The sequence below is a fragment of the Stegostoma tigrinum genome, chromosome 21, assembly GCF_030684315.1.
Source record: "Stegostoma tigrinum isolate sSteTig4 chromosome 21, sSteTig4.hap1, whole genome shotgun sequence".
Lineage (NCBI taxonomy): Eukaryota > Metazoa > Chordata > Chondrichthyes > Orectolobiformes > Stegostomatidae > Stegostoma > Stegostoma tigrinum.
In genome coordinates this window covers 3,308,848-3,327,421 of record NC_081374.1, presented here as the reverse complement: position 1 = coordinate 3,327,421, position 18,574 = coordinate 3,308,848, and the positions used below count along the sequence as shown (strand labels likewise).

General features: G+C 42.7%; 1 protein-coding gene across 2 annotated transcripts in view; it reads right to left on the bottom strand.

Moving 5' to 3' along the window:
- Positions 1-15,475, bottom strand: part of LOC125462645 (tyrosine-protein phosphatase non-receptor type 22-like) — a 99,905-nt gene extending 84,430 nt beyond the window's left edge. For both annotated transcript variants that reach the window (XM_059653302.1, XM_059653303.1), the window contains exons 1-2: positions 15,314-15,475; positions 2,298-2,406 (exon numbers count right to left, since the gene is read on the bottom strand). In XM_059653302.1, the coding sequence (XP_059509285.1) occupies positions 2,298-2,406; positions 15,314-15,391 (187 nt within the window). In that variant the 5' untranslated portion in view covers positions 15,392-15,475. The remainder of the gene's footprint in view (positions 1-2,297; positions 2,407-15,313) is intronic.
- Positions 15,476-18,574: the final 3,099 nt, after the last annotated feature.

Here is an 18,574-nt window from a genome sequence, read left to right as displayed (position 1 = left end):
AACAAAGAGACCTTGGAGTGCAGGTTCATGGTTCCATGAAAATGGAGTTGCAGGTGGATAGGGCAGTGAAGAAGGTGTTTGGTATATTTGCCTTTATTGGTCAGTGCATTGAGCATAGAAGGTGGGAGGTCATATTGCGGTTGTACAGGACATTGGTTAGACCACTTTTGGAATACTACGTATAATTTTTGTCTCCCTGCAATAGGAAGGATGTTGTGAAACTTGAAAGGGTTCAGAAAAGATTCCCAAGGATGTTGCCAGGGTTGGCAAGTTTGATCTTTGGGAAATGCTGAATAGGCTGGGCTATTGTCCCCTGGAGCGTCAGAGGCTGAGGGGTCACCTTATCAAAGTTTATAAAATTATGAGGGTCAAGGATAGGGTGAATAGGCAAGGTTTTTTCTCCCAGGGTAGTGCAGTCCAAAAGTAGGGGCATAGTTTAAGGTGAAAGGGGAAAAATTCAAAAGGGACCTAAAGGGCAAGTTTTTCACGCAGTGGGTGGTATGAGTTGCCAGAGGAAGTGGTGGAGGCTGGTACAATTATGACATTTTAAAGGCATCTAGATGGGTACATGAAAAGGAAGCGTTTAGAGATATGGTACTAGGGTACTTTAGGATATCTGGTTGGCATTGGTAAGATGGATCAAAAGGTCTGCTTCCATGTCGTAAAGCTCTATGACTCTATGTCACATTCATTGCATTGTCCAATACTGGGCCTCAAAGTTTTATTTTTTGAAATAAATCTATATAATCTCTATTTGAATAAGTCTTTACTAATTGTTTCCACCATCTCCCTGATCCATTGATTACTGCTCACTGGCTGAAATAAAGCTTCTATACATTATTTTAGAATTTGACCCCCTTATGTACTTTGTTTTCTGGTTCTATTGTTCCAAACAAGGTGAAATGCACCATGGTCAATGAGATCTAATCCCTTTAGAATCTTAAAAATAGCAATCATTTGGCCTCCAGACAGTCCCTTTTCCAGTACGAAGATGTCCAATTTATATATATTCTCCTCATAATCCCTCAACTCATTCATTCCAGCTGCCCACCAATTGTTCTCTGTTGTAAACTTTTGACAGCTGCTATAATATTTTACAGTTCTGCGATCAGAACTGTACTCTGGATTCTAAAAATGGTTGTGACAATTATTTCCATCATTTAAGGGGGAAAAAAAGGCTATAAACCACAGACATATACTCACTGGTGTGTTATCTTCTTGAATCTTTTAGCTACAGGATATATCCAGTTTGAGAGCAATTCTATATTGGAACCTAATGAATCAGATGTCACAGAAGTAGGGCAAAATACCGACAGCTAGTGAGTGATTGAAAACACTAACTGATTCAGTTCAAATCCAGAAATGTTCACTACCTAATTGTGAGTGTGAGTTACAGTGATGACATCAGAATTTTAATGTGCTCCCATATAATTCCACACCACGCTGTTGCTTCTTAAAACACAGCAGCGAGTGTTAACGAGGGCACAGGAGGCATGAAGTTTGCAGTTAGTGGGGAGAGACTGTGGGGGCTCAGGGATCTGGGAGATAGATGGCAGTTCTGTGGGTGAGTTGAGAATGAGCATGTAATTGTGTGAATGGCTTTGCTTGGTGATCAGGGAAGGTGTTTGATAATTGTGGGGATCAGAGCTGGTTGATTCTCTACGACTGGTGAGGGGCTCAGTAGTCAGGCAAAGTGGGCAGAAGCAAATATAGTTTGGGAGAAATGTTATTACTTTAAAGCTCATATATATCTCCCTGATGGATTTGACTGGTCTGAGCCTCTTTTTCCACCCTGGTTTTGTGAAGGCTGTCCAGCGTGGGTTAAAATAGGAAACTTGCAAAATGGAGGCAGACAGATCGCATCATTAAACAGTCTCAACCTCCTTCCTTAGTTCTAATTCTACTAAAACCAGAAGCATGCATGTTTGAGGAAGTTTATGTTCATTTTTCAGATCTTTAATAGTTTAACTCTCTGCCTAACCCTGTCAAATGTGAAGAAAATATAGCAACACAATGCACAGGATAAGGCCCAAGTACTGAAATATCATGAAATCCTGATACACCTTCATCAATTTTTACATTTAGTTAAAGATGGTATAAAACAGGAACAGCTTCAAATTTTCAATTGTGTGTCAGCCTTAAAATGCAGTTATTTGTCTTTCTGAGATATCAACTTAAGATCCTCAGTATTAATTGAGCAAAAAAGTTGAACATAAGTTAACAACAGAAAAGCCCTTAAGGATAATAGTGTTCTCTGAAAAGGATTGGAAGATTTGAAATGGAAAATCTTGACTTACAGGGTACAATGTCTTTGTAACGATTTTTCTTGGCATTTTCTTTCTTCTCTGCTTGGCCTGTCGGGTAGACTTTATCATTCTTGTTTTTCACTGACTGCCTTTTCAATCTCTGCAGGAATTTGGAATGAACAAGACAAAGATATATTTGTGAAGTGTTGCAGACATAAAACTGCAGCAGCAAAAGTTTTCCTCTTTCAATGACATCCTCCAGAAAGAGTTTCTCCAGTTCAAAAATCCCTACTTATCGACATCACTTCTCGTTGACGAAGAGGCTTCATGCAAGTTTCCAATTCTGGCAGAATACCAGAATATGTCAATATTACCAGGACATTTAGCACATCTTATTCCTGGGGATCTTTTCTCCACATGAATCATCCAGTCCAACTCTCTCACTCACTCTCCTGATCTATGATCCTTTAGGGATGAAAACCTGCAATCCTTACCCAGTGTGGCCCAAATGTGATCCCCAGCAAAGTGACTGACCCTCTTAAAAGCAAAATCTTGTCAATGCTGCAATAAAACCAAAATTTCTCAGACATGATCAGAAGATTGGGCAGTATGGTGAATAGAAAATGAACACACAGACAGTTAGATTAGATTTGGTGTGATTAAAGGATCAAGGAATAAGTAGGAGATGGGATTAGAGAAGTTAGGATGTTTAAGACATTGAAAATCACAGTACAGAATGAGGCCATTCAGTCCATTGTGTCTATGTCATTTTAAAAATGGCTATCCATCCTAATCCCATTTTCCAAACAAAACTGCCTCTCACGCTGAGATGACAAGAGATCTGGAAGACCTAGCAAGCCACTAAAATATATTCAAGAAAGCTGCTCACTACTATTTCCTCAATAAATACTCTAAACAGTTGTATTCATCTATTTGGAACTTTTAATAGACAATAAATGGAAGGTAACTGGAAAATATAGAGGAGCAGGGCCAGGTCTCTGAAGGGAGCAGGACAAGTGGCAAAGGAGGTCTGTGGGATTCTTCCCTTTATTAACTGAAGGAGAAAAGCAGGAAAGTCATGTTAGAACTACACAAGGCAGTCCCTCTGCTAGAGGATTGTGTGCAGCTCTGGTCACCTCATCACAGGAAGGGTATGATCATACCAGATAAGGTACAGATGAAGTTACCAGTACTGGGAATTTTAGCTATAAACAAAAATTTGATAAGCTATGCTTGTTTTCTTTAGTGCAGAGGAGGGTGGGACATTTAGTTGTGGATTATAAAATTGAAGGGTCTGGATGGAATGGATAGGAAGGATGAATTTCCCTAGCAGAGAGGACAATAATGATAGGGCAACGATTTTAAGAAATTGGTAGAAGGATTAGAGGGGAGATGAGGATAATATTTTTCTTCCAGAGGGAAATAGGGGTTGGCAACTCACTGCCTGATGGGTGGTAGAGGCAGGAGACTTTTCCAAATTTAAAACTTGGTTATGGACCTGAGATGCTGTAATCTACAAAGTTATGGACCAGGTTCTGGAAAATGGGATGAGGATGGATAGCTGTTTTTAAGATGACATAGATATAATGGGCTGAATGGCCTCATTCTGTACTGTAATTTTCAACGACTTAAATGTCCTAACTTCTCCAACCCAATCTCCCACTTATTCCTTGATCCTTTAATCAAACCCAGTTTAATTGAACTGTCTGTGTGTTCATTCTCTATCCTTTAACATCCCACAGAGTCTATCACCACTTTCCTGCTCTTCCCTTTATCCCATTTTCAAAAGTTCTTTCATGGGTTGAAGGCATCACAGGCTGGACCAGCATTTATTATCCATTCCCTAACTGAGTGTAACGGCTGTGGGTATAAACTAAATGGGTATTTGGAGAGAGACAGAGAGAGAGGACAAAAAAAGAGAGACAGACCTAGGCAATGTCACACCTACTGATGTGAGTTGAATGTTAAATAATAGCCCTACAAAGAGACAGGGGTGATGCTGTTGGGAACAGTGAGGGAGGCACATCAAAACAGATTGGATTGAGATCTCTTGTGACTACATGGATAACAAAGGGTTGACCAGCCTTGCTCAACCAATCTGTAAAACAAGGGAAAACAAAACTGACTGTTCAACTACAAATGTCAATGCTACCAGCAATCTCCACTGAGATGGCAGTAGCATTCAACTGTCAGATCTCCGTGAGCATTTCAGAATCAGATCCATATGCATTCTTCTTAAAAAGTTTTAGCCCTTTAACCTCACCCTTTGTTTCGAATCTAGTTGTATGTGTGATGCATTGGCTAATTAATTCCCACACTCTTTGCTAACTTGAAAAAGTCTGGTTGAATTGACTCCTTTTAAAACATAATTGGCTTGAATGTGGGAGAAAGTTATCTATAAGGAAGCGGATCAGTTTTTAAATTAACCTTGTTGTGACCAAGCGAGGTAAGTGGTGGGGGCGGAAAATGCATGGGGGGAGTCAGACGCCATTTCTGCAACCTCCAGCAAGATGCCACCACCAGACACATATTCCCCTCCCCTCCTTGTCCGCCTTCCACAGGGAGCGTTCCCTCCGGGACACCCTGGTCCATACTTCCCTCACCCTCAACACCTCCCCACAGCCCGAGGACACCTTCCCCTGTAACTGGTGAAGGTGCAACACCTGCCCATTTACCTCCTCCCTCCCCAGTATCCAAGGGCCGAAACATACCTTCCAGGTAAAGCAACACTTCACCTGCACTTCCCAGAATCTAGTCTACTGCATTCGCTGCTCACAATGTGGTCTCCTCTACATTGGGGAAACGAAGCTTAGGCTTGGCAACCGCTTCACAGAACATCTATGTTCTGCTCACAAAAAAGACCCTGAACTCCCTGTTGCCTGCCACTTCAATGCACCACCTTTCTCCCTGACCAACATCTCTGTCTCCGGCTTGCTACAGTGTTCCAGTGAAGCCCAGCGCAAGCTGGAGGAACAGCACCTCATTGTCCACTTGGGGACCCTACAGCCCTCTGGGCTCAATATCGAGTTCAATAATTTTCGGGCCTAAACTCCCCCATGTCCCAGCCCCCTACCCCACACACCAGGCCTTGTTGCCACACAGCCTGCCATTACACATCCCCCGTTGTTAGTCACTAACAGTCCCCATAAACAACTATTCACCCTCCCAGCCTGATCGTTAGCAATCCCTTTGTCTGTCCAACTGTCTTTCTCTCTCTTTGGGCTCTATCCTATCGTTTACTCCCTACCCCACCCACCTCCCTATTTTCTGCATATAAACTGACATTTTCCCAGCCACCATCAGTTCTGAGGAAGGGTCACCGGACCTGAAAAGTTAACTCTGTTTTCTTCTCCGTAGATGCTGCCAGACCTGCTGAGCTTTTCCAGCAACTTTGTTTTTGTTCCTGTTAATGAAGTGGGGAGGATGGCACACAATTCATTCTTCCTTACTCAGAGCTGAATCATTGGGTATCCAAACTGCAACGCACTGACATGGGGAATCTCACATGGTCTGGGCACATTGGTCATGAGCTGACTCCTTAAATCACTACATTCCCTAGTGCTGGTGGGAAGGTAGTTCCAGGAATTTGACCCAAGGAATAGTGATGTAAGTCCAAGTTATCTGGGGGAAAACTTTTCAATCACTTCACTTACTTTCAAAGAAACTGTTCTCGGTTTTTGATAATGATTTCTGCATTTCAAGTACTTTTTCTTTACCCTTCACTTTGCGAATGTCTTAAATGTGTGGCCTCTTATCGCGCTCTCACTCACCAAAGGAAACAATTCATCACCATCTACTCTTTCATAAACCCTTCACAATCTCAAAGCACCATTTTTTAAAATTCGCTTTCATCATTTACCTCTGGTGTGAAAGATATTCCCTAATGTCTCAGGTCATCCTTCATATTTGTAATTCCCTCATCTCTGGAAAAAACATCTTAGTGAATCTAAATCTGTCACATCCTTTTGAAAATGTGCTCTTCAAACTAAGTGCAGGCCTCACAATCCAGCTCTGAGTGTTGAATTACAATTGAAGTGAATCGAACTGGCCTACAATGTCAAGGCTTCCACTGGTCTTATTCATCTGTTTTTCCCATACTTCTTTCATAAGACCATAAGATACAGGAGCAGGATTAAGTCACTCAGCCCATTAGGTGCCTCACCATTTGACCATGAATGGTATGTTTCTCAACCCCATTCTTCTGCTTTCTCCCCACAACCTGCGATCCCCTTACCAATCAAGGACCTAGCTATCTCCCTCCTAAAGACATTCAATGACTTGGCCCCCACAGCCTCCTGCAGCAATGAGCTCCATAGATTCACGACCCACTGGCTGAAGAAATTCCTCCTCATCACAGTTCTAAAGGGTCATATAAAGGGAGGCGATAAAAAAATAAATTAAGCTCAACTTCAATTTTCCAAATTGGGTCTGATATGATGCAGTGGTAGCGTCCCTGCCTCTGAGACAGAAGACCTGGGTTAAAGTCCCACCTGCTCCAGAGGTGTGTAAAAACATCCCTTGATTCGAAAATATCTCAATTGCCAAACTTCTTTGGTAATAAGCGAAGATTGAGCTCGAGGATCAGAAGAAAACAGTGACTGTCCTGTCAATCCAAACTCACTCCTTCTGTGAAAAGTATCGTAAAGAGCTTATTTACTGTAAGGAACGATGTTATATCTACAGCAGAGGAACAGATCTAATTGCTCTGTTTCATATTCACACTCAACCAACAAGGCCTTTCATTTATTTCCTTTCAATAACTCTTGGTTATTTTCCTTTCCAATTTCCTCATTCCAACCATTCTCTGGGACATATTGAATCGAATGAATGAGATTTATTGTCACATGTACTCAAATGAGTACAGTGAAAAGTTTCCATGTTGGCACTTATGGCATCAATTTAGGTACAAGATACTTGGAACAGATTTTTCAGTACAAGTTATTCGGAGAGATAAAAAGAAAAATAAATATACTTCCCCCCGTTACTATTACATGGCCTCAAGACCTGTAATATATGGTTGTCATACATTGTTATCAATTGGTGAACTTGGATTTGAAAGTGCAGGAAAATAGATTTAAGTTTCAGTTTTGTGAAGGTGAACTTGTTTTCTTTTAACAGAGATCAGAAAGTTATTTTGAAAAGTGAACTAAAGACATATTTTCCAAGAAAGTGTGACTTGATCAACTCCCTGGAGAGACCGATTGAAGAAGTGCTTACAAAGTTAAATTTGCATGACATACAGAAGGGCAGTTGAGCCGGGCCACCAACAGGCTGAAATTGGAAGAAGGAAGGGGCATCCTAGCAGGAGGACAGATTTCAAGCTGGTGTAAGTTTCCAGGCTGTGGGGGTTGGTAGAAATCTGCAGGCTGTCGGATTTGGAAGGAAGTATTCAGGCCTTCAGAGCCGGAAAGATAGCCTTTAACCTGCTTCAGCCATCCAAGGAGAATCTGGAAAGAGACTTCTGTATGAGAAATTAAAGAGTTAAGATGGAAGTCATACTTCATTAGGAATGCGTGACTGTAAAGAATATTACCAGAAAAGAAGTTTAAATCTTTTGCAGTTTATGTTTCTTTCTTTTCTTTTGTGTAATCAACTTTGTTGATTGCTTTCTTTTCTTTTGTGTAATCAACTTTCTTGATTGCTTTCTTTTCTTTTGTGTAATCAACTTTGGTTATTTTATTGAAAGAATATTGGCCGCCTTGTGGGAATGTGCTCAGTGACTGATCACCACCGTAACCAAATTGATTCTCCAGCATCTGCAGTTCCCTTTATCTCTGATCAGAATTTTAACCTCACCGTGAAGCCTCTTCCAGGGATGCCTAACCTGAAGAACTTACCCTCCTCCCTCTGGACTAACCTCAGGGGATCTCTCTCCCACTGCAATTCTCTTGTCTTCTCCTCTATCCATCTTCGGTCTGCCTCCCTCTCGCTCCCTATTTATTTCAGAATCCTCTCCCCATCCCCCTTTTCTGATGAAGGGTCTGGGCCCGAAACATCAGCTTTTGTGCTCCTAAGATGCTGCTTGGCCTGCTGTGTTCATCCACCTCCACACTTTGTTATATCAAATTGTGATTGAGTTTGGTTAAATCCTTTTGCATTTGTGATGACTGTGTAAATAGTTGGGCTTGATTTCCAAGGCATTGTTCCAGTGAGCACTGTCAACCTTAACAATAAAACCTATTGTTTATCAAGCCAGATTTCATTCTGGGATCTGACTGCCCAGTATTACTATCAGCTGGGATCATAACACCTGAATTCAGCAAAGTTTTCTTTATTCATGCTTTTTGGCTTCCGCACAAAAACATAGCAACTGGTCAATTTTAATCTCTTCCTCTTGAGCCTCCTCCCACTTTGCTTCCTCAAATCCAGCTTCCCCTTAAGAGCATCTGTCCTAGTCACGTCAACTGTGGGAGCAAGTTCCACATTTCCCATTGTCTGAGCAAAGATATTTCTATTGAATTCCCTATTAGACGTGTTAGCATCTGTCTTACATTCATCGTCCTGAATTTTAGTCTTTGCTACATATTACCCCTAAGTTTTACCCGAATGAATCCTCTCATAATTTATCTCTATCTGGTTACCCATCAGCTTCCCTTTTGTAGGAAAAAGACCCCTAATTGTGAACATTCATTTCTTATTTGTCCAGAAAAGTGAATGCTCTTAACTTCTGGTCAAGCAATCAGAAATTTCTCGAATTGGTAAAACGATATTGGTTAGTTTTTCTTATGGCCTAGACCGTCATGGCTTCCCAAGCTTCCAGCTATAAAATGGCAAAGGATAGTAACTGGTAAAGGATCAACAAAAGCTTATCAAAAGGGGAAAAAAAGAATATAAGAACCAGGAATAGGAGTAGGCCATCTGACCCTTCAAGTCTACTGTGCCATTCAATAAGATCATGGCTAATCTTTTTGTAGCCTCAGCTCCACTTACCCTCCCACTCACCAGAACCCTTAATTCCTTCACTGTTCAAAAAATTATCTAACTTAGCTTTAACAACATTCAATGAAGAAGCTTCAACTGCTTCACTGGGCGAGGAGATCCACAGTCACAATCTTTCGGGTGAAGAAATTCCTCCTCAACTCAGTCCTAAACCTGCCCTGCGTAGGCCCTCTTGTTCCAGTTTCACCCGTCAGCAGAAACATCCTTGTTTCTCTTCCCTTTATTTGTTTATGTAACTTAAGGTGTGAGAAAAGGTATCAGAAAAGCTTGAATTAAAACCTGACAAATTTCCAGTATCTATATCTTGGGATTATAAAAGCGAGAACTGCAGTTATAGTCAATATGCTGGCCACGCTTTTCCAGAACTCCCTGGATTCTTTAATAGTCCCAATGGATTGGAAACTATCAAAGGTGATTCTGCTATTCAAGAAAGGAGGGAAAGAGACAGTAGGAAACTATAGATCAGTTAGTCAGTCATTGGGAAAGTACTGAAACCTCTTTATTGACGAAGTCTTAACAATAAACTTTGAGAATCATAATATGGCAAACAAAGGAAAAACATGGTTGACAAATTTATTAGAGTCTTTAAAAGATGTAAATAGTCGGGTAAATAAAGAGATGCTGTGTCCTTGATATGCTAAAAGACATTGAATAAAGTGTTGCATAAAAAGGTCAATACACAATATATGAACTCCTGGAGGTCATATATTAACATAGATAGAGAATTGGTTAATGGGCAGGGATAAAATGAATTTTCAAGTTGATAGGTTGCGATGAGTGCGGTGCTGCAAAGATCAGCACTTGGCCCTCAGCTATAAACAATCGATATTAATGACTTGGATGACAAAAGCGAGGGGAACATACGCAAACTTTCAGATGATAGAACTAGGTGGGTTCGCTAAGCCGTGAAAAGGACACAGAGTTCACAAACAACAAAGTGTAGAGCTGGAGGAACACAGCAGGCCAGGCAGTATCAGAGGAGCAGGAAATCTGACATTTCGGGTCTGGACCCTTCTTCAGAAACCTTCTACAGAATCTGCTGGTTGTGATTGTGCTTGGAGGTGGAGATAGCGTTATGTGGTGAAGTGCAAGCTTATTCACTTTGGTTAAAATAATTGCTAAAAAAAGCAATGCTTTTTAAAAATTTTAAATGCAGATTTTCAGAAAATCTTATGAGTATACTCATACAAGAAAAATGGCATGGAGCTACAGCGAGTGATTGGGAAAGTAAATCACAAGTTGGTCTTAAATGCAAAGGAGTTGGAGAAAAGAATCAGGAAGTCTTGCTAAAACTATACAGGTGAGACCACATCAGCAGTACTGCGCACGGTACTAGTCTCCATATTTACTGAAACACACATTTCCTTAAAGTACTGGTGTACAGAGCAATTGTAGTCGCCACACTTGTGGCCTGTAGTGAGACCCAGATTGTGTATCAGCTACAAGCAACAGTATAAGAGAAATTCCATCAGTAATGCTTCCGCCACATGCTCCAGATTTGAAGGGAGACTGTCAACCAAAGGCCAGTTTGCCTCCTGAAGCCAGCTCTATTAGCATTCAGATAAAACTCCTGCAAGGTCAACTTTGGTGGAGGGCGGCTCCGTGGTGAGCACTGCTGCCTCACACCACCAGGGACATGGGTTTGATTCCACCCTCAGCCGGCTGTCTGTGTAGAGTTTGCACATTCTCCCCGTGTCTGCGTGAGTTTCCTCCGGGTGCTCCGGTTTCCTTCCACAGTCCAAAGGTGTGTAAATTAGGTGGATTGGCCATGTTAAATTGCCCGTGCTGCGCAGGCTAGGTGGGTTAGCCAAGGGTCAGTGTGGGCTGAATAGCCTGCTTCCACACTGTAGGGAATCAATGAGTAGATACTGAATCTGGATGGCCAAAGAATATCTCCTGCATGATGTCATGTTTTGTCACCTCTCAAATGGCCAGTGATCTGGCGGGGGGAGGGGGGACAAAGAAACTGCTTCAGACTCACTATGAAGTGCAGTAGCAATGACGTTGACAGTGAGAAGATCGTTACCAATTGTTTAGATGGTGACAACTTGTCCATCAAGCCAGGTCAAAGTTTGAGTCCCCAGTGTCTTATAGATGAGGCAGAGGAGTGGAGGAGAAGACAAGCAAAAGAAGCACATCCTGCATACTGAGTCCCGCTACATCGAGGCACATCCTGTCCTGAGTGCTCAATGATCTGCAGCTTCGAAGTCAGCCTGTTCAGTCACATGATAACCCATGACTCATGACACTGAATGGGCTGGTGGGATAACCCCTACAAGGCCCACAGGGAATCATTAGTTAGATTCATAGAATCCCCTTAGTGCCGATAGAGGCTGTTTGGTCCATCAAGTCTGCATCGAAACTCGGTTGATCATCCCACCGCCGTAACCCCGCATTTCTCATGGCTAATCCACCTGGTCTACATATTCCTGGATATTACAGGGCAATTTAACATGGACAGTCTACCTATCTGCACATCTTTGGACTGTGGGAGGAAACCGGAGCCCCTGGAGGAAACCCACACAGACACGGGCAAAATGTGCAAACTCCGCGCAGTCATGCGAGGCTGGAATTGAACCCGGGTCCCTGGCACTGTGAGGCTGCAGTGCTAACCACTGAGCCAAAATCTCCTTGTGGACCTCGGTGAGTACGCGTTCCCTTGGTTACAGCCTGTGCAGCTGAAACTCCTGTTAAGATCACAAATTCCGACAGTGTGGAAATACGCCTTTCGGCCCGTCAAGCTCACACCGACCCTCAGAGCATCCCACCCAGACCCATCTCCCTATAACCGAACTAATCCACACACCCCTGAACACTATAGGCAATTTAGCGTGGCCAATCCAATTAACCGGCACATCTTTGGACTGTGGGAGGAAACCAGAGCACCCGGAGGACACTCACGCAGACACGGGGAGAATGTGCAAACTCCACGCAGTCACCCAAAGGTAGAATTGAACCTGGGGTGAGGTAGCAGTGCTAACCACTGAGCTACCATGCCATCCCAAGCCGGTTAACTGAGGTCTTAGCAGAGGATTGCAAGGGGATCTTGTGGTGCAGTGATGGCTTCCCTACTACTAAACTGAGAGATCTGGGTTCAAGTCCTCCCTGCTCCTGAGATGTGTAATAATATGTCTGAGTAGGCTGATTAGGAAAATAACACAAACCCAGGTTGTAGTTGATAATTTAAAAACAGATTTAACAAAAGTCATGGTGATTTCATGGTTGGAAAGCCATTCAGTTTTGAGTGATAATATGTATGGATATAACAAGAAAAGAATAAAGCAGACCTAGAACTGTCTGTTCCAGAGTGGCATGAGCCTACATACACCATGAATAGTGGCACTGTTTTGGCATTCAACAATAAATGATGTTCCTTTCCAATAAGGCTTCCTGAGTTATTACAACGAGTATCCTTAAATTGAAGGACATCTGCTACCAACATTGAACTGGCAATGAATAAAGGTTCACTTGATTGGACCCTGGGAATGAGAGGGTTCTCCTGCAATGAGAGACTGAGTAAACTGGGTCAACATTTTTTGCAGCTTCGAAGAATGAGAGGTGAACTCAGTGAAACATGAAGGATTTGGAATGACTCGACAGGATTGATACTGAGAGATTACTGCACAGGTTGAGGAAACTGAGACATGGAAATGAGGAATCAGGGATTTTGGGAGTAAGTGAGAGAGGTGGAGTTAAGGGTGAGGATCTGTAATGGCTGAAATTCTGAAGAAGGGTCCAGACCCGAAATATCAGTTTTCCTGTTCCTCTGATGCTGCTTGCCCTGCTGTGTTCATCCAGATCTACACCTTGTTGTGTTAACTTCACATCCTTTTATGGCAAAAAAAACTCACCATTCAAAACTTTTAAATGATTATTAAGCTTGTATCTATTGCTTTCTGTTGGAGACAGTTCCATCATGCTATCAATCTTTAAATGAAGTATTTCTCCATTCCTCTCCTGAACTGCCTGGTTCTCCCTTGAAGCTTACACCCTCGTGGCCTGGATTCGCACCTACCAGCAGGAACAGCCTGCTTTCTCCCCTGCCGATTTCTGTCAAAATCCTAAAACTTAAATCAAAATCACCCAAGGAATACAAGCTGAGTTGATGTAATGGTGATAATGGGAACTGCAGATGCTGGAAAATCCAAGATAAGGTGAAGGGCCTAGGCCCAAAACATCAGCTTTTGTGCTCCTGAGATGCTGCTGGGCCTGCTGTGTTCATCCAGCCTCACATTTTATTATCTTGAGTTGATGTAATGTCTCCTTATAACTGATGGTTTGGAGAACTGGTGTTGTGGTTCTTCCAAAGGCAGAGGAAGCATATTTAATACTGATCTCCAAAAGGAGAATTCGGTAAGAAACAGTGTTTGCAGGCTGATGGGGAAAGAGCAGGGGAGTGGAACTAAATAATGAGCTCCGAAAAAGAGCCAGAACATGGACCATGGTTTAAATGATCTCTGTTGTATAATCATGGGCTACAGAGTACAGATGAAAGCTTGTGGACATTTTGATGAGGCTGAATTCTCTACATTCAGTCATCCAGCTATACTGTTGAAGTTCCTGTGGCCTAGAAAGCCATTTTGAACGATCTTCCGTTATGTTGTTTAGTTGTCTGTGAATAGCTACACAGTACTAAAAATAAACCAGTAACTTAACTTCAAAAGTATCTTCAAATCCCTTTAATGGCCTGCCATTTTATACCTTTCACTGCTCTGCAAACAGTGTCGAAAAAATTATCTTCTGACAAAAATCGTAATTAAAAGGGGTTGGAGTAACTTTGGTCAGAACTATACATGAGTTTAACTTTATAGAAAAGGTTTGTAGTGAAACTTAAATCCCAGGGATAGAGTCTTTCATCGGAAGGAAGCCCCTGAAAAACGGCAAATGTGTACACACAAGAATTCAAGAATTAAGTACAGGAGTAGGCTGTTCAGCCTTCTGAGCCTGCTCTGCCATTTAATAAGGTTGTGGCTGATATGGTTGTAGCTTTAGGTCCAATGTCCTGTCTGCCACCACCCCCAGACCCCTGTAACCCCATACTTACTCATTGATCAACACTCTGTTTAACCCAATGTCCCAGTCTTCCATGCTTTCTGAGTGAAACAGGTTCAAAGACTAATGATGACATTCTGATGAAGGGTCAGCGGACTTGAAACGCTAACTCTGCTTTCTTCCCACAGACACTGCGAGACCTGCTGAGTTTCACCAGCAATTTCTGCTTTTGTTCCAAAGACTAACAGTTCACTGAGAGAAAGATATCCCTCTTTGTCCCTCTCTTAAATAGGAAACCCCTTATTTTTAATTTGTGTCTCCCGATTCTGAACCACTCCACAAGGGCAAACACCCTATCTCACCAGACCTGGCAAGACTCCTCAGGACCTTCCATATTTCAATACGATCACTTCTCATTCTTCCAAACTCTAAAGGATAGATGTCCAACTTGTTCAATGCTTCATGGTCATACAAGCAGGAAGCAGCAAAGTGAACTTTCTCTGAACTGCTTCTACCGTGACTTTTTTCCTTTCTTATGTAAGGAGATCAAAACGTGACACAGCACTCCAGGTCATCCTCACTGACCGACTGGCAAGGACCTAGTTTATACACTCACATATTCCTGGGTTCCCCTCTATCTACTACAGATACACTCGCAGGGACCAGTTATTATTCATAGTCAGACACCTCTAAGCATGAAAACTGCCTCAGATTCTACTTTCTCTGTAAAAACTGAACGTCGAATGCAAACATCCGCAGGACAGAATTCCGAGTCACAAGCGACTCGTTGCTCTATCTCTCGATAGCGAACGGGCAGCCACTCAATGGGCCGAGCGATCTCCTTCCGCGCCCCAGCCACTTACGGTCTTTAGTTGATGGCGGTGAAAACTGTTCCTCTTTCAACTCTTACAATGCAGTAAAAGATCACAGAAACCCGAGTGCGAGACCCTGCGCTCAATGAAGAAGCAGGAAGCCCTGTGTCAGGTCTGAGGGGAGACAGCGGGACTATCTCCTGTCTCTAACCGACTCAGTCAGTTCCCCACGTTCAAAGAAGGCAGAGTGTCCCTGGACAGCGGTACCTCACTCTCTGTCCCTCAGGCTCGCCTTTAGCAGAGCAAACTCAATAAGAGACTCACCAGAAACTCCCCCGAGGTTATCTCCTCTTTGTTGCGCACCTGCCTGAGGAACCTCACCAGGATGGTTCCTTGGTCCATGCTGACAGCTGGCGAGCTGCTGGTAACTCTGCCCAGCGACTGCGGGACATGACAGAGGCTGAGACTTAACTGGCCTGAAAGGCAGGACTTTGAACTGCATATCTGCGGTTTTAACACAAGCAGGAGGGAATCAGCAGTCACTGTTACTGCGGTCAGAGAAGGGAAGAGAGACAGGCTCTCTGCGGGTCCTAGTGCCTCTTGGCGATGGCAGACAGTATCTGCATTGTTTGGTATACGCTCGTGTTTTTTTTGGGCGCCTCTAAAGTTTTACACCCATTTTCCAACTCGAGAGATTGCTCTTTTACATTAAAATATTTAAGTTAGGGAACTGTGATTGATTTGTAACAGCTTGTATTCTGTGAATGAACAAAAATAAGACATACAAAGTGACGCACTCAAGACATGCACACACACACACACGTACAGACGACAGATACACAGACATACATACACATAGACGCAGATACACTTACACACACATGTACAAAACACAGAGACAGACAGACACACAGGGACAGACACACATTCACAGTGCACACACACAGACATACACAAACACATACAGGCACAGATATGCACATAGACAGATACAAACTCACAAACAGATACACTCACAGACGGATACATAGAGATATATGCATGTAAAAGGACCATAGCTAACACATACCTCACACAAATACACAACCTCAGAGACTCACAGCAACCCCATCCCCCAGAAATATAACCCCAAACAAATTTTCAGTCTCCCCTACACACAAACAACACCCTTATTGGAATAAAATGCTTCAAATCACTTTACAATAATACTTGTAAAGACAAATTTGGCATGTAATATGTTACATAATCTTGGATATCTAATCCATTTTTACTTTTATTTATATACTTCTGTATTTTATTTCTGCCTGTTCTGTGTGTGTACTATAGGGTGGGCAATTTCTATGTGTTTACATGTGTGTGTTTATTTGGTTGTTTGTGTGTAGGGGAAACTGAAAATTTGTTTGGGGTTATATTTCTGGGGGATGGGGTTGCTGTGAGTCTCTGAGGTTGTGTATTTGTGTGAGGTATGTGTTAGCTATGGTTCTTTTACATGCGTATATCTCTATGTATCTGTCTGTGAGTGTATCTGTTTGTGAGTTTGTATCTGTCTATGTGCATATCTGTGCCTGTATGTATTTGTGTATGTCTGTGTGTGTGCACTGTGAATGTGTGTCTGTCCCTGTGTGTCTGTCTGTCTCTGTGTTTTGTACATGTGTGTGTAAGTGTATCTGTGTCTGTGTGTATGTATGTCTGTGTATCTGTCTTCTGAACTTGTGTGTGTGTGTGTGTGTGTGTGTGTGTGCATGTCTTGTGTGTGTCACTTTGTATGTCTTATTTTTGTTCATTCACAGGATGTGGGCATCACTAACTGGCCCAGTACTTGTTACCCAGTCCTAGTTGCCCTTGAGAAGGTGGGAGTGAGCTACCTTCTTGAACCGTTGCAGTTCATATTCCATCAGTAGACCCACAGTGCTTGACATGAAGGAATAAGGAAGGGAGGTGTGCATTTTTTGCATGTTGTGCATATCTGTCTGTATATGTGTGTCTGCCTGTGTGTTTTGTGCATGTGTGCCTGTGTGTGGGTGTGTATATCTAATTATGCTTGTGTGAGTTTGTGTCTGTCTATGTGTCTGTGAGTCTGTCTGTACTTGTGTCTATTTGCCTGTCCATCTATATGTTTTGTTTTTGTGTGTGTCTGTGAATGTCTTACCTGTGTCTATGTGTTGCCTCTCTGTGTGTTTATGTCTGTGTGCTTTGTGCCTCTGTGTGTATGTTTGCGTCTGTGTTTGTTCTTTGTGTGTGTATGTCTGTCTTACGTTTTGTGCTTCTTGTGTTTGTCCATGTTGTGTGCATATTTGTGTTACTTATGTCTATGCGTCTGTTTGTTTGACTGTCTGTATATTTCCTGTCTGTCTGTGTGTTTTATGCCTGTGTATGTGTGATTATGTGTGTTGAACATGTGTGAATGTGTTTCATTACTTCAACCTCCTTGGTTCAGTTTTAAATGTTGTTCAGCTGTAAATTCATCTGATTCTGAGCACAAGCCCATACCTTTCTGTTTTTTTTCCTTTTCATTGTGGATGGGGCTTTAATAACTGCCTAAGGAGATTGCAAATGCTGGTGGGAGAGGTCAGAGGAAAAGTAAGCTTCTGTGACTCATCATAAAATTTGAAAAGAATCTAGAACAAGGTAAACCAGACAAAAACGATTCAGTAAGGTTTAGATAAATTGGGAAAGCTGTCTCATGGACTAGTCAGGCAACAGCCATGCTCACAGAATATCCCTTTACTGACAATATCCCAGACACCATCATTACCATCCCTATCCTTGGATAAGTTGTGTCCCATCAGCAGGACAGACCCAGCAGAGGGAGCGGCACAGTGGGATACAGTCGTCAGGGAGCTCCTCTGGGAGTCTTCAACAGTGACTCTGGACCCCATGAATTCTCGTGGTTTCAAGTTAAGTCTGGGCAAGGAAACCTTCTGCTGATTATCACATACCATCCTCCCTCAGCTGATAAATCTGTATTCCTCCATATTGAACAACACTTTCGGAAGCACTGAGGGTGGCCAAGCTGCAAAACGTACTCTGGGAGGGAATTACAAATTCCACCACCAAGAGTGGCTCAGCAACAGTACGACTGATCGAGCTGATCGGGTCCTAAAGGACAGAGCTGCTAGACTGGGTCTGCAGCAGGTGGTGAGGGAACCAACAAGAGAGAAAAGCATACTTGACCTCATCCTTACTAATCTGCCAGCTGCAGGTGCATCTGTCCATGACAGTATCGGTAAAAGTGACTGTCACACAGTCCTTGTGGAGACAAAGTCCCACCTTCACATTGAGAATAAACTCCATCACGCTGTGTGGCATTATCATCACACTAAATGGGACAGACTTCACACAGATCTAGCAACTCGAGACTGGGCATCCATGAGATGCTGTGGGCCATCAACAGCAGCAGAATTGTACTCCAGCACAATCTGCAATGTCATGCCCTGCATTTTCCCCCATTCAAGGAGCTCTAGCAAAACTGGAATCAATGGGTATCAGGGCAAACTCTCCACTGGTTTGGTTCATTCCTGGCACATAAGAAAATAGTTGTGGTGAATCGACATCAGTCATCTCAGCTCCAGGACATCTCCATAG